Source organism: Phyllostomus discolor, chromosome 12 (assembly GCF_004126475.2).
Source record: "Phyllostomus discolor isolate MPI-MPIP mPhyDis1 chromosome 12, mPhyDis1.pri.v3, whole genome shotgun sequence".
Lineage (NCBI taxonomy): Eukaryota > Metazoa > Chordata > Mammalia > Chiroptera > Phyllostomidae > Phyllostomus > Phyllostomus discolor.
Window position 1 is genome coordinate 16,339,361 of NC_040914.2, and position 15,867 is coordinate 16,355,227.

At 57.3% G+C, this 15,867-nt stretch overlaps 1 protein-coding gene across 3 annotated transcripts; it reads left to right on the forward strand.

The window, feature by feature from the left end:
- Positions 1 to 1,092: 1,092 nt before the first annotated feature.
- Positions 1,093 to 14,974, forward strand: CBLC (Cbl proto-oncogene C). 3 transcript variants are annotated; one of them, XM_036013068.1, is made up of 12 exons: positions 1,093 to 1,513; positions 2,474 to 2,620; positions 2,834 to 2,990; positions 3,214 to 3,335; positions 5,368 to 5,505; positions 8,142 to 8,229; positions 8,886 to 9,017; positions 10,549 to 10,710; positions 11,023 to 11,103; positions 14,047 to 14,162; positions 14,287 to 14,359; positions 14,461 to 14,974. In XM_036013068.1, exons 1-11 carry the CDS (start codon positions 1,158 to 1,160, stop codon positions 14,294 to 14,296), a joined length of 1,509 nt encoding a protein of 502 aa, XP_035868961.1. In that variant the 5' UTR covers positions 1,093 to 1,157; the 3' UTR covers positions 14,297 to 14,359; positions 14,461 to 14,974. The 3 variants fall into 3 exon arrangements, with proteins under 3 accessions (XP_035868961.1, XP_028385951.2, XP_035868962.1); XM_028530150.2 differs by lacking the exon at positions 14,287 to 14,359; XM_036013069.1 differs by lacking the exons at positions 14,047 to 14,162; positions 14,287 to 14,359.
- The last annotated feature ends 893 nt before the right edge of the window (positions 14,975 to 15,867 follow it).

Below are 15,867 nucleotides of genomic sequence, written 5' to 3' on the forward strand. Positions count from 1 at the left end.
TTTCATCCTATTTGCGGGAGGAGAAAACAGGCCGACTCAGAGAGGATAGCCATGCAAGGCGCTAAGAGGCCCTCCCCGCGCCCCTCTCCCCGTCCCCCGTCCCCCCCCCCCGCCCCCCGTCCTGGTACAAAGACCCGGGCTCCGCCTAGTCTGAGGTGCAACGTGGAAGATTCCACAAGTGAATGACTCTCGGGTTCTAACAGATGGGGGCGGGGTCTAAGGAGGGAAGTGAGGTGCGGTGGGAGGCTCAGCACCTCACTTCCCTAAACTATTATTTTCGGATTACAAAGTCTCTAGGTAGGTGTACGTATACCTGCGATCACAGCCTGTCCTGCGCGCCCAGGGGCGCGGCCTGGTGCTGTGGGGAGGAGGGACGGCCGGGCCCACAGCGCCCCCGGTGGCCGCCCGGCGCTCAACAGGGGCTGGGCACCTGCTACCCGGAGCGCCGGTTCTTAAGAAAACCACGCCCCTCCAGCCTGATTTCCCGCAGGTTCCTAGAGATCCAGGGATTAAGTCGCCAAATTCTTGCTCCCTCAGACATCCTCCACCCAAACCCTGCTCCTAAGGGACTCAGGGGTCTGGTCGCGCTGTGTCTTCCTTCTCCGACAGAAAGGGATCGCACCATCTCCCTGACCTTTCCTCCTAGAAAGTTCAGCTTTCTGACCTTTAATCCCATCCCACGACCAGAGATCCAAACCTTCACCTGGACTCAGGAGTGCTGCGTCCAGGCCCCACCTCCCTGCAGGGTCCGCAGAGGACCAGCCCTACCCCCGCCCTCAGCAAAAGTCCGAGGTCTCCCCCCCTCCCCCCGCCCCCGCCATTCCTCCATTCAACCAGCCCTCAGCCCCTCCCCATCGAGGCCCGGGCATCTTACTTGCAACTCCCTCCCACCCAGGAATCACCTCCTATCTCCACCCACCCAAGCCTCCCTATCCGGCTGTCCTTTGAGGACCAGACTTTCGAACGCGATCTCTAGGGAACCCAGAAGCGAGGGCGACAGACCCCGCCCCCTTTGGAGACCCAGGCACTTGCTGCCTCATGCCCGGTTCTCCAGGGCCCGCCCTCACCTCTGGCACCGAGTCCCGCCCCGACCTTACCTGAGCCGGGCCGCACCTTTCACCGCCGCACCCGTCCCTCGTCAGGCACCCGAGGGGCCCATGGCTGCGGCGGCGGCGGTCGCACTCGGGTGGCAGAGTGGAGAGCCCCGCGCGCTCGGCCGGGCGGTGAGGCTGCTGCAGCGCCTGCAGGAGCAATGCGGGGACCCCCGGCTCGCCTCGAGTCCACCCTCGCTAAGGGACCTGCTGCCCAGCGCCGCGAAGCTACTTCGAGAGGTGGCCCACGCCCGGCGGGAAGCCGGTGGAAGCGGCCACGAGGGTCCCGGGGGTGCCGGGGACTTTCTCATCGTCTACCTCGCCAACCTGGAGGCCAAGAGCAGGCAGGTTGCGGCACTCCTGCCACCCCGGGGCCAAAAGAGTGCCAACGACGACCTCTTCCGGGAGGGCTCCATACTCAGGTGAGTGGAAACCCTTGGCCCCCGGAATAAAGGTGGGGTCACCAGGAAGGCCTAGGTCAGACTCCCATTCTTATCCCTCAGACCCAGGAGTCCATGTCCCCAGCCCCTCCTCCCTCGGACCCGGGAGTCCACGCCCCCAGCCCCTCCTCCCTCGGACCCGGGAGTCCAGGCACAGAACTAGGTTTTGGATTCAATTCCAGGGCACCTGATGTTTGTTTCTCTTTCACATCGATGTTTCCCTCTCTCTCTCTCTCTGTCTAAAATCAATAAACATATCTTCAGGTGAGGATTTTTTAAAGAATGAATTTATTTAAAAGAAGAACTAATAATAATTAATATGCACTGAGCGGCGACTGTGTGCTGGGTGTGCTGGGCATTTCGTGTGCCTGTAAGAATCCTCACCACTCCCACCACTGTGGGGCAGGAGCTGTACTCATGCCCATTTCACAGTTGGGGAAACTGAGGCTTGGGGGGAAATAAAGGAACCTACCTAAAAGCACACAGTGAAGCCTAAGGGCTACCTTCTGCTGCCACCCACGTCCTGATCACACCTCAGGGAGGCAGCCAGCAGGAGAAAGCACGGCCTCCAGCAGCGCTGCCCCAACCCAGAGGAGGGCTCCGAGCCTGACAGGCACACAGACCACCCTAAATGCTCTGGGCGCCAGCGGTCCCCATGACCAACTAGGCAAGGCTTCTCCTGTGTCGCCGCAAGCTTCAGGCAGAGTCTGGGCCTGCGTGCTGGGGGAGAGGATATTGGGCTGCATCCCCTTTCCTTCACGGACGAAGAAACTGAGGCTCTGACACGGGAGGCGTCAGGGCTGCAGCGGGCAGTGTGGAAATCGGCTTCGCCCTGCACCGCTGCATCAGAGAGCCTGGGGCGTGTGGGTGTTCGCTGCAGAGGGTGGGGGTGTCAGTGGGAGCCCCAGTGTCCAGCCAGGTGCTCAGAGCCCATCCTCACAGGCGACAGCTGGCCAAGCTGGCCCTTATCTTCAGCCACATGTATGCGGAGCTGAGGGCGCTCTTCCCTGGGGGAAAGTACTGTGGGCACACGTACCAGCTCACCAAGACCGAAGCCCACACCTTCTGGAGGGAGCACTGTGGAGCCCGGTGAGTGAGTGCCTGCTCCTGGGGCCCCTGGAGCCTTATCCTGCCCTGCCCAGGGACCCAGGAGTCCTGGTCCCCAGCCTCTCAGCCCCCTCCTCCCTCAGACCCAGGAGTTCTGGCCCCCAGATGCCTCCTTGCTAGATAGAGGTCCTCCATCCTAGGCCTCCCAGAGGCCTCACCTGCACCCCTCCACCCCCCACCCCCCTGCCCACCCAGGTGTGTGCTGCCCTGGGCTGAGTTTGAGTCCCTCCTGCGCACCTGCCACCCCATGGAATCAGGCCCCACAACCTTCGCCTTGCGCTCCACCATCGACCTCACCTTCAGTGGCCATGTGTCCATCTTCGAATTTGACATCTTCACCAGGCTCTTCCAGGTCAGGGGAGGTCAAGGCTGGGAGTTCAGACTTGGGTCCTGTGGGAGGAGGGGCTGGGGACCTGACTCCTGGGTCCTGGGGAATTAGGGTCTGGAGTCTTCTGTGTAAGAGAGAGATTCCTGAGGCCCACTGAGGTATGAGCTGGGTTCTTGGATCCCCGGAAGCACCAGGAAGGGGCGCTGCTCCGCCAGCCCATCCGTGACCCAGGCATCACCCTCTCCAGCCCTGGCCAACACTCCTCAAGAACTGGCAGTTTCTGGCAGTCAACCACCCGGGCTACATGGCCTTCCTCACGTACGATGAGGTCCAGGCGCGTCTGCAGGCCTGCAGGGACAAGCCAGGCAGGTACGCTGCAGCCTGGGGCTTGTGGGTGTTCGCTGCTGAGGGTGGGGGTGTCAGTGGGAGCCCCAGGCAGGCCCCAGGAGAGGAGGCTCCTGAGGGTTCCCGGCTCTCAGTTCTGGGCTTGGGGTGGTAGAAACCCAGACATACTTCAGAGACAGCAAGAACTGAAGGGCTACAGTACCTGGAGTCCCAGAGAGTAGAGAACCCAGAGGTAGGACAGAGAGTGCCCCGGCTGCCCCACCTCTTCTCCTGAGACCTCCTAGACCTTGTTCAAGATTTTATGTATTTATTTTTAGAGAGAGGGTAAGGGAAGGAGAGAGAGGGAGAGAAACATCGATGTGTGGTTGTCTCTCATGCGCCCCCTGCTGGGAACCTGGCCGCTAACCCAGGCCTGTGCCCTGACTGGGAATCGAACCTTCAACCCTTTGGTTCTCAGGCCTCCATTGAGGCACACCAGCCAGGGCTAAATATTTGTATAAACATGCTGTTCCTCCATGGCTTGTTTGTTTGTTTGCTTAATTCTCACCTAAGGATATGCTTATTGATTTTTAGAGAGAGAGGAGGGAGAGAGAGAGAGAGAGAGAGAGAGAGAGAGAGAAACATCAATGTGAGAGATAAACATCCATCAGTTGCCTCTTGTACACACCCCAACTGGGGATCCAACCCAAAACCCAGGCATGTGCCCTGACCAGGGACTGAACCCACAGCCTTTTGGTGTACGGGGACAATGCTCCAACCAACTGAGCCACCCAGCCAGGGTTATTAAATATTTTTAGTAGGAATTCCCTCACCTGCTGGGGTAGGAGACTGAGAGCCAGACACCTGAAATTATTTCCAGCCAGGAGCTTGGAGTCATTGGGTCCCCCCAGAGGGTTAAGAATTGAGGGGCTGAGCCCTGGCTGGTGTGGCTCAGTGAGTTGAGTGCCGGCCTGAGACAGTTGGATTCCCAGGCAGGGCACATGCCTGGGTTGCAGGCCAAGTCCCCAGTTGGGGGCATGAGAGAGGCAACCACACACTGATGCTTCTCTCTCTCTCTTTCTCCCTCCCTTCCCCTTTCTCTAAAAATAAATAAATAAAATCTTTTAAACAATTATAAAAAGAACTGAGGGGCTGAGCTCCCTGAAACACCAAGAGGTCAGATTCGTGAGTCTTTGCAAGGCTAGGGGGCAGACCCCCCAGGGCAGCAAGCGTATTAGCACCCTTCCAGTTACACTGCAAACTGGTTTAAAGGGAAAGAAAAAAAAAAGGATGAACTAATTTCCATAAGTGAAAAGACCAGGTGTCTTTGCAGGCTTCAGGCAGAGCTATATCCAGGTGCTCACGTGTTGACAGTCAAGAATCGAATCCTGTTTATTCCGTCTCTACTTTTGTCTCTGTTAGCTTTGTTTGCAGATATGATCTCCCTCCGTGGATTCTAGAATCCCCAGATGTATACCCTGCCAGCTTAGCAACCTCTGTAGGAATGGGGTACCTCAGTGGAACTCCCAGCAAAAGTCCCAGGGCTGCCCTGGCTAGTGTGGCTTAGTTGGTTTGGCGTCACTCCACAAACTGAAAGGTTGTGGGTTTGATTCCCAGTCAGCCAGGGCACTTGCCTGGGTTGCGGGTTCAGTCCTCAGTCAGGGAGAATACCAGAGGCAACCGATCGATGTTTCTCTTGCATCAAAGTTTCTTTCCCCCTCTTTCTCCTTCCCCTCCCCTCTCTCTGGAATAAAAGAAAAAAATTTTAATTGAAAAACAAAAAAGTCCCAGGGCTGAACCCATTACTATGCTCAGGGGTCCTGAAATGCACCGAGTGGCCAGTCCAGAATCAACCTGGTCTAACCCTGGTGAAGGGGGAAGGGAGGCCAAGCGGCCGATCCCCCATATGACAGGCAGAGAGGAATATAGCACCTCATTGTCTAAAAAGTGGGGAGCTGCGTCATACGGGGGTGGGGACTTGGGCACCTGGATCCCCAACAGTGTGAGGGACTGGGAGGTCCCAGAAAAGACAGTGGTGACCACTCTCTCCTGCCATCCTACCTGCCTCTTCCCGCAGCTACATCTTCCGCCCCAGCTGCACTCGCCTGGGCCAGTGGGCCATCGGATACGTAACCTCAGATGGCAGCATCGTGCAGACCATCCCTCAAAACAAACCCTTGTTCCAGGCGCTCCTGGAAGGAGAAAAGAGAGGCTTGTGAGTCTTCCTAGTGATGGGGCGGGGGTCGTGGGGCTGCACCTCCCAGGGCAGGCGTCACAAACTTGCAATACTACAGTGTTCCAGCAGGTGGCAGACGAGGGTCTTGAGGAACAGGTGCTTTTTCTGCTTCCCACAAAGCTGCTATACAGGCCAATAGCAGCTCCACGGAGGAGGGTGTGGGGAGTTGAGCACAACACCCACGTGGCTCCGTTTCTTGAAATGACCCTCAGAGCTTTCACTTCTATATCAACCATATCCCGTTTTGTAATCCAGACTGTTAGAACAGAAAGAGAACAGGGCAGACATCTGGACCGGTGGTTTTCCTTCTGTGACTTGGCTGCCCAGGGCCTCACTTTCAGCAGCCGCCTTGGGCAGAAGGGGAGGGAGGAAAAAGCAGGTGAGGTTCCCAAGTCCCACCCTGGCCCTTCAGTCAGAGCCTTCTTAGCAGTCACATCTACCTGATACAATGAGGCACGTAGGCATGCAGTCGGTTCTCAGGATTCACGGTAGTTCTGTTCTACAGTCACTGAGGTGGCGAATACTGAGCCATCTCTGCGGCACTGGTCACGTTCTGTCCACCAGTCACTACACAATAACCTTTAAGTGTGCTTCTGTATAAAGACACCTTATGCAGCCCTGCGTGGCTCAGTCACTTAGATCGGTGTCCGGTAATTAAAACAAAGGTCGTGGGTTCGATTCCCGGTCAGGGCACATGCCTGGGTCTCAGGTTCCATCCCCAATCCGGGCGCGTGACATCCCGTCTGGGTGCCTGTGGGACGCAACTGACCAATGCTTCTCTTTCTCATCGATGTTTCCCTCTTTCCCTTCCTCTCGCTCTAAAAAGCAATGAAAATATATCCCCAGGTAAGGATAAAAAATCAAATGAAGACACCTTATATAATATATACTGTTGATTCCTTTAACGCTGAGCACACAGCCAACTATAAACTGTGCCCGAGGGCACTTCAAACAGTGACATCACACCATAAAAAAGCTCAGAAACGTGAGAATCGTGACACTGGCGAGCAGAAAGGGCCCTGGTTCACAGTGTGAGGGCTGGGACAAGGGGGCCGCTGCTGCCTCATTCGGCCTCACGGGAGAGTGGGCCCCTGGGCCACTCAAATTTTTTGCCACTGTGCGCATGCTCATGAACGACCACAAAAGTGCCATAGGTATTGATTTGAGGGTTACATATCTAGTGTGTAGGTAAATTTCAAATATGGAATCCATATAATAAAAATCTATTGTGTGTATATATGCATACATATATATTCACATATACACATATATTATATCACCATATATTTTTAAAGATTTTACCCATTTTGGACAGAGGGAAAGGGAGGGAGAGAGGGAGAGAAACATCAATGTGTGGTTGCCTCTTGCATGCCCCCCTACTGAGGACCTGGCCAGCAACCCAGGCATGTGCCCTGACTGGGAATCGAACCTGCAACCCTTTGGTTCATAGGCCTGCCCATAGGCAACCCTTTGGCTCAATCCACTGAGCCATACCAGCCAGGGATTATTATATCACCATATTTGGCAACCGAGGAACCTGAGGCACAGCGACACAGCCACTTGCCCAGGTCACACAGCCACTCAGCTGATGAGCTGGGATTTGAAGCCAGACAGCAGGCTCAAAATGTGGGCCCTTAACTCACTCTAATGCTCTGTACCTCAGGTCAGACCTCACTGGAGAGAGCGCTGCAGAGTTAAAATAAGTGTGAACACTCTCAATCTGGTGCGAGCCCCTGCTACACACACACACACACACACACACACACATACACGAGATCACGGCCACCATTTCACTGACAGGAACACCAAAGCCCCAAGACAGGGGAAGGGGCACCAGCTCTTTCTGCCCCACGCCGAGGTAGCTTTCCGGGGCTGCACTGGTCACAGCAGTGCCCTCTTGTCAGGCGTTTATGCACAGAGGAAGGGTGCCGAACGTTTCGTGAGCACTGTTCCATACCACCCATCTTTGCCCTAATGCATTTACATCCATTTCACAGAAGGAAAAACTGAGGCCAGAAATGGAGAGTTGCCCAGCGCAGGTCCCACTGTGTGTGTAGGAGAGCTGCCCTGGGGTCCAGGCTCAGGGCTGCCTGCAGCCCTAGTCTGTGTCCCTCCGGGCCTCACTGTGCAGCCTCGGGCAGTCGCCTCTCCCACACTGGGCCCCGGCCCCCAGCTAGGAAATGAGAAGTGGCTTAGGTGTCTAGCGGGGTCCTTGTAGCCCTGCTGGTCTGAGACTCCAGGGACTGGTCATTCGGGAATCTGACTCTGAGATGCTGTTGTGCTCAGGCCTGAAGACTCCAGACCAGGTGGCATTCTGGGAGGATGCGGCCTGGATGGCCTGGGTTTGATCTGTTTCCTGGTCCTCGTCCCCGGAGCTTGAATCACTGAGGTTATCACTGCCCATCATGGGGGTGTGAGGTGACACGGCCCTGCCCAGGAGAGGCAGGTACAAGGAGAGAGGGAGAGAAATACCTCAGGCCAGCAGATGTGAGGCTCCTGCTCATTGGGGAGCTCTGGGCCCCGTAGCAGTGGTCTGTTGGTGGGGGGGTATCTTTGTGATGCCGGGGGTGGGCCCACTGGAGGGACCCTCACTAGCCGTCTCTTCCCTCCCCCAGCTACCTCTACCCAGATGGGAAGAACCACAACCCGGACCTGACTGAACTCTGCCACCAGGAACCCCATCAGTACATCCAAGTGTCAGAGGTGAAGCCCAGGCCGGTGCCCCCTCTCCCCCAGCCTGGCTTTGCTTACTGCCCCCACCCTGGGCTCAGGCACCTCTCCCACGGAGTCAGGCCCTGGAATCCCAGAGGCCTTGGGGTTTTGTGCTGGTGTGATGGCCACGTCACCTAAGGTGCATCATCCCTGGGCCTCTCGGAGCCTCTCTGTTCCTTAGGTGGAAAGCACAGCTCCTCCTGCTGCCTCCCCAGGGGTTTTCGTGGGGATGAGAGCAGGAAATGACACTTCTGAGATCACCAGAACAGCTAATGCACTAGCGCACTCCCAGCCCCCGAGCCTCAGTCTTCCCAGTCACCTCGAGGGTGGAAGAGAAACGACAGACAAGTCATTTTCTTTTAAGTGCAGGCACATCACACAGTGTTTGGAACACGGAAATTTTATTCTGCGTACATGTGAACAGCAAATATAACAGGGTGTCCTGTGTCTTTCATTGCTAACTCTAGCCGCCCTGCTAGCAGCCCACCCCAGGGAGCACATCCCATGACCTGGGGTACATGCAAGAGGCCTGGAGCTTGGGGGACAGGTGGGGGCCCACTGAGGTTTGGGACTCTCTCCCTGCAGCCCCGCTGGTATCCCTGGGCCGATACCACCACCCTTGCCTCCTCCCCTCCCCTCGCCCCCAGGAGCAGCTGCAGCTGTACTGGGCCATGGACTCCACCTTCGAGCTCTGTAAGATCTGCGCCGAGGGCAACAAGGACGTGAAGATCAAGCCGTGCGGGCACCTGCTGTGCAGCCGCTGCCTGGCCACCTGGCAGGTGGGTCCTCCGCTCCACGGGGAAAAGCCCCTGAAGGACCTCCCCTTTGCCGCGTGGATCACGTGAGGAAACGGGCCCAGGGAGAGCAGAGGCTTGCTCAAGGTCGCTCAGCAGTGAGGGCCAGGAGCCTGCCTGTCCCTGTCTGTGCGACTGTCCCCATCTCACCCTGTGTCCGTCACCCCTGCTTCTCCTTCCCCACCTACAGGATTCATGGGTAGAGCTCCTTCCTTTCCTGGCTGGGCCGTCTGGGGCTGGTGACTTCACCTCTCTGAGCCTTAACCTCTGTTTCTGGAGAACGGAGCCACAGGGAGGGTCCCAATCCTGAAGCCCGCAGGCCCGGCCCCTGGGGAAGGGGGCTGTGGCCTCTGTGCAGTGCAGGTGCAAGAGGCAAGTGCTCTGATTGGAACTAAACGCCTGGCATTCAGCTTCCGATCGCTGAGTCATGCATTTCAAAGACATCCATGCCCAATAAGCAAATAACCAGATGTATGACGCAATTACTGGCCAGCTGAGCAGATGAGGAACCAGGCCTCCCCCACCCAGAAAGTTCCCCTTTAGAAAGCCCTGGGTAATCTTCTTAGGTGACCCATGCATTTCCCTTTCTGCACCCTAATTCCCACTCCCATTCTGTACATTCAGTAAAAGGGAACCCATGACACCCTAAGCTGCCCATTCTGCCTCTACTGACGGCAAAGTCGCCACCGGCCAGTGTGACTTGGTGGGTTGGAGTGTCATCCGGTGAACTGAAAGGTCTCGGGCCCTGAGTCCCTGGCTCCTGGGACACACCAGAGGCAACCAATCAGTGCCTCTGTCTCTCTCTGTCTCTGTCTGTCTGTCTCTGCCCCCTCCTGCCCTTCCCCTCTCTCTCAAATCAATAAGCGTGTGCTTGGGTAGGAGAAAAGAATAAAAAGAAAAAAATGAATGAATGAATGAATGAATAACAGAATCTTGTTTTAAAAAAGGCAGAGCCCCCCTGGTCCATGTACCGCCCCCCATCCCACCCCCCCACCCCACCCCCACCCCCGGCCACCGCCTCTCTCTACTTGCGACCTCCCTGTGGCCATCGGGCCCGCCAGGCACCCTCCCGGACCTGAGTAATAAATCTTGTTCTTCCGAGCTCCCTGATGGTTTTTGCTGATGTGCATGCTGCAACCGTAATAAGAACCACCAGGGCCAGTCCAGCTGCAGCGCCAGCCCAGGTGTTGGTGGGGGGATGTGGGGTTGCTGCCTAGGTGAACGCCTCCGGCTTCCTCCCCCCATAGCAGCACTGTCACTGGCTGGGTCCACACCCTAGTGCCACCGAGTTCCCCATTTGTGTGTGCCCCTAGCCTCAGGGTCTGCTCTCCTTCCCCCTTCTAGGCCTGCATCTCTCTCCTCATCTCCCTCTCTCTCTCTCCTCCTCTCCCCCTCTCCATTGGCCTCCCTCTGTCTGTCCTCCCCACATCACTCTGTTGCAGAGGAAGGCCCGAGGGGTCCCAGGGGGTGTTAAAAAGAACTGGGAGACCCTGACGCTCCCCTCCCCCACCCCCAGCACTCAGACAGCCAGACCTGCCCCTTCTGCCGCAGCGAGATCCAGGGCCAAGAGGCCGTGAGTATCCATCAGTTCCAAGGGAGGCCAGCAGAAGCCAGGGCCGCTGCTGAGGGCCCAGGGAAGAGCCATGACTGGGCAAATGAAGAGGAAGAGATGGGGCAGGTAGGCAGAGCCAGCCCGGAGCTGGAACTAAAATTCCTGGGTCTGAGGGAGGAGGGGTGGGGCCTGGGCTCCTGGGTCAGGGGGAGGAGGGGGCTGGTGATGGGATTTGGGGGCTCTCAGGGCCTGGACTTTTGCTTCCCTGAGGGGCCGGGGCATGGCTGTCTCTAGTCTGACCCTGCTGAGGGCTGGGACTCTGTTTCACTCTCCTTCATTCCTCCAGTGGCTGCAACGGTGCCTGGACACTGGGACGCCAGCATGGGTAAGAAGAAAATGGCAGCTCACAGCTCTCTTCCCACCCTCTGTCTCCTGCAGGTGACCCCCTCAGCTCCCCCACTGCCCCCTCACCTGGATCTGTCCCCTGGGCATCCCAGAAGTAAAGGCCAGCTGACGGTGGTGAGTCTGGCGCTGGTCTGAGGTGGGCAGCTCGGGGTTCGTTCCACAGTAGGGGTCCTGGTCCAGCTGGGTGCTCAGGGGTGCCAGGCCAGCCACTCCTTCTCTGCACCCATGGTCGGGGTGCTGTGTCATCGGGCACCCACACCTCTCAGTCCTCTTCTCTTGTGCTCTTCCTTACTCGTGCCCCATCGCTCGCTGGCTTGCTGGCTCTCCTCCTAGCAGTGCAGACCTGTCCTGCCCCAGGGCCTTTGCACAAGCTGTTCCCGCTGCCTGGAGCTCCTGTATCCAGGCTCACTGTCTCAGCCTCCCTCATGGAGATCTTCTGTGACCCCCTTACTGAAAATAGCACCCCTGTCCTTCCAAGCCCCTGCCAGCTGCGTTTTCATAGCTCTTCTCACCAGCTGGCAGAGAGAACAGTCTCTGTTCTCCTTCAGCCGCTTGTCACCCTCCTGAAGTTAGGACCTGGCCCTATTCTCATTATATCACCAAAATCTAGAAGAGCACCTCACACGTAGTAGGTGCTCAATGAATAGATGTTGAATGAGTAAGTCCAGCTGCGTCTTCTCCACAGCCCTACGAAGTCCAGAATGTTCCTCCTCATTTTTCAGAAGCAAGTCACCAGACAGGTGACTGCGGCCGCTCCACCCCATCCAGCCTAGAAAAGGGTACACCAGGGTTAGGGGCCTTAAAATCCTCGGCTTATTTTCTAGGGGAGCCCCAACGTTGCCTTCTTCCAGAACCTCTCATCTCCCACCCCAGGATTTTCTGAGACCTTGGCACACAGGGGAGGGGCAAGTCTCTGTTAGCATCGCAGACTGAGTACCCGAGAGGCTCAATCAATATGGGCTGCCTTCAAACAAATAACTCAGGAAGTCCGGGAACACTGTTCGAACACAGCAAACAAGAGAGCCGGCAGGAAGAGGGGGGAGGGGAGGGCACGCTGACACCAGCCAGGGAAGCTAAAAACAGATCCCAACCTGCAGCCAAAAGCAAATGGAAACATTAGGAGGCACTCAGCCGGCTCCCTGAGGACGAGAGGGGGACACAGCCACAGCGGCAGGCCCAGGGGCACCGCGGGCCACACGACTGCCCCTTTGCCGAAGCTGTGCCCTCTGCCTGGTGTGCCCCCTGCTTGTTGCCCCAAACCCTGCCTGAGTCACAGTCCAGGCAACTCCTGCTCCTTCATCCTTCAGAGCACTGAGGTCAGGCAGCCTGGTGATTTCCCAGCAAGGTGACGGTCATAATGAGAATAGTTAATGTGCATATCACTTTCCCTGGAGGATGGCTGGCACTGCTTTGTTAAAAAAAAAACACTTTTTTTAAGTATAGTGGACATACAATATTGTATTTGTTTCAGCTGTCCAACGCAGTGATTGGACACGTATGCAGCTTACGACGTGGTGACCACACAAAGTCTAGTAACCACCTGTCACCATGCAAAGTTGTCACAATATTACTGGCTGTGCTCCCTGAGCTGGGCCTGCCACTACTTTTTCATGCATTTGTTTCATTGTCATGACGACCCAGTGAGGTGGGTATTGTTGTGACCCCTCTTACACAGAGGGGGACACTGGGGCTCAGTGGTGATCAAGTGATAGGACTGAAACCGGGGTCCCTGGCTCCAGATTCCAGAGCCCATCCTCCCTCCACTCCTTCTGTGGGCCTCGATCGCTTTGTCTGGGAAATGGGTGTGATGTCCATTCCCGCTGTGCGGGGCTGCTGCAGGCACCGGGTAAATGGGGCTGGGTTAATGGCCTGTGTTGCTGTGGTCTTGCTACATGCGAAGCAGCTCCGGAGCAGAGCTGTTCTCCGCCTGAGAAACCCACCTCTAGGGGGCGCCACTATCACCCCGCAGAACCCAGGCACCTGGCTGACCCCTGGGCACCTCTCCCATCCTCACTGTCTGCACGTGCAAAATGACCACAAGGCTGGCATGGGCCGCAAAGAGTTTTAGTGGAGTCAGCAAGATTGGGCGTCTGAAACCCGAGTCAGACCCCCACCCCCACCCGAACTCTCAGAAGCTCCCCAGGGTTCCAAGAATTAAAGCCAACATCTCCACTGCCCTGCCCTTGAGACCTGAGGCTCTGATCCTCCCCATCTCCCCAGTGACCTTTGACACCACCCCCCAATTCCTTCCCAGCAACAACCAGCCCTTCGCTGTGCTGACAGGCCAGCAAGCCCACCACCCAGCGCCAGGCCTCTCCCCGCACCCTTCTGGCACTCAGGCTCCTGCTCACTGGCCCCTCCTCCGAGAGGTCTCCCCAGCCACCCTCATGTCTGCTCCCCTGCCCCCCACCGACTCCCCCTGCCTGTTTCAGCTCTCCGAAGGACTCCTAACCCTTGGGGATATTTCCTTGTTCCCTCACTGATTACTCGGTAGACCGTCAGCTCCGTGAGGAGACAGTCTGTCTGGTTCATGGCTAAAATTTCATTCTTATTTATTTTTAGAGAGACGGGGAGGGAAGGAGAAAAAGAGGGAGAGAAACACAAGTGTAGTTGCTTCTCATGTGCCCCCTACTGGGGGCCCAACCTGGCCCACAGCCCAGGCATGTGCCCTGACTGGGAATCAAACTGGTGACCCTTTGGTTCGAAGGCTGGCACTCAGTCCACTGAGGAGCACCAGCCAGGGCCATGGTTACCTCTTTAGAGCCCAGACCAGTGCCTGACACACTGCGGATGCTAAGAAAATATTTTGGGGGTGAATGAATGAGATGGAGGCATGGATGGATGGATGGATGGATGGTTGGTTGGATGGGTAGGTGTGTGGATGGACAAATTAAGACTTCTTCCTACTCGAGCCAGAGGTGCTGGGGAGGAAGACGCACACGCTGGGAGCAAGACCCTGGCGTACCGCCCACCACCATCGTGTCGCCCCTGCCCTGGCTGGGGCATGAGGCACAGCTGCAGCTCAGCTGTAAAATTTCTTAATCTCCTCTCCTCCAGGCGTCTCCAGCCGTGCCCAGACTCCGGGCCCCTCTTATTTTGCCAAAAATTAGGACTGTGGCCTTGGTGCCGTGGGAAGCCACCTCCCGCCCGCAGGCCAGGGAGGGAGCCACAGAGTGAGTGGACAGGGCAGCTGGGGTCTGGGGCCCCTGGGTCTGAGGGAACAGGGTGTGGGGGCGGACGGGGAACACTAGTCCTAGGAGATCGACAGTTCCTTTCCCCAAACTCTCCCCATTGCAGAAACTCCTAATGGGAAGGTCACCCCCCCAGCTGCCCTGGGGGGGTCCATGATTGCCGCCGGCCTGGAGGCCAGGTGAGTCCCCCGCCCTGCCTGGGTTCTCTCCCTTGCTCCTGCCCACCCCACCCCACCTGAATGTGATATTATTTAAAAGCACCTCTCTTTCCACCTCCCAGGGCACCAGGATGCGCTGCTGAAAGGAGCCCCAGGGGCTGGAAGGAGTTTGGGAAGCAGAAATAAACTGCCCCGCCTCCTGGGTGTGGAGAGAGAATGCAGCAACCACTAGGGGGCAGCTTGGCACCGGGAACTTGGGGGCCCTGAGCCCTGAGCCCCTCCTGATTCGCCCAGGGTTCTGAAATTAGAGAGCCAGGAAGGGTGCGCCCAGCTCCTCTGGATCCGGGAGTCCAGGCCCCCAGCCCCTCCTCCCTCAGACCCCGGAGTCCAGAGTCCCAAGTTCTCAGAGAAGCAGGCAGCCAACACCCTTTGCCCATCATAGCAAAATAATAATAATAACCCCTGCACCGAGACCCAGACATCAAAGTTCTAAGTCCCCCCAGTCAAAAAGACCCCACACTTCCTTAAGAGTCATGTCCACAGTCTTGCCACATCTGTTCCCATCTCTCTCTCCCTCTCTCTCTTCTTCCCCGGGATCCTTTTCCAAGAGTAAAAGTGACCTCTGGTCCAAATCAAGCTGAGAAAGTGTCTGTCACCTCATCACTGAGGGGAGCCTCCCTCCGCTTGAGTTTAAAACTGTCCACGTCCCTTGAGCCCCTATCCTGTGCCCGGCCCCCGGCTGGACCATGCTGAGCACAAGGCCCACAGTCCAGTGGGAGAGACAGACCTGTCCCCAATGGTAACGATCCAGAGTGGGCAGGGCTGGGACAGGGGAGCCCAGAGCGGGCAGCTGACCCATCCTGGGAGGTCAGGACGGGCTTCCAGGAGGAGGAGACATCTAAGCCGAGACTGAAAACATTCCAGCGCAAGTGGAGCTGGAAGCCTGCATCACAGGCTTAGTTGCAAGCAACAGGAGCCGCTGGGGCAGAAAGGAAATTGAGCGAGAGGACTTGGGCTCACTCACCGAATCCAGATCACTCACTGAATCCAGGACGTGATTAGAGAGAAGCAGGACTGGAAAGCGAGCAGCAACCCTGGCAGCTGGCCTCCAGCCACAAACCGGTCTGATGAGGATGCAGCAGTGACCACTGGACACTGGTCACCTTCCTCTGCTGCCCCAGAAGCAGGTGGTGCCTGCTAGCCGTGGCCCAGAGCGAATCAGGCCGAGTCATCGGTGCACAGTGGCCATTGTGACCATCTCTCAGGGCTGCTGTGGGCCAGGATTTGGTGGGGAGCCCGTTCGGGTGAGTCTGGCAGAGGGTGCAGTCAAGTGGCACTTGGGCTGGGGCAGCCAGGGGCTGGAGGAGTGTGCCCCCGCGGTCTCAGACCTGTCCATGGGCGCTCATGCGTGTTAGTCGGGCTCCCCACAGCGTGGCTGCCTCCAGGTGACAGACCGCTTGTGTGGTAGCTGAAGGTCGAGATTGCCACTCTGGTGACCCAGGCAGAAGCTGCACAGCTTTTTACCTTCT

What these genes read in the sequence shown, in the direction of transcription:
- CBLC (XM_028530150.2), top strand. Translation starts at nt 1,158, where the DNA reads ATGGCTGCGGCGGCGGCGGTCGCACTCGGGTGGCAGAGTGGAGAGCCC. An exon ending in TGCAGGGACAAGCCAGGCAG is followed by an intron (nt 3,336 to 5,367) that starts GTACGCTGCAGC and finishes CTCTTCCCGCAG; the next exon opens with CTACATCTTCCGCCCCAGCT. An exon ending in AAGAGGAAGAGATGGGGCAG is followed by an intron (nt 10,711 to 11,022) that starts GTAGGCAGAGCC and finishes TGTCTCCTGCAG; the next exon opens with GTGACCCCCTCAGCTCCCCC.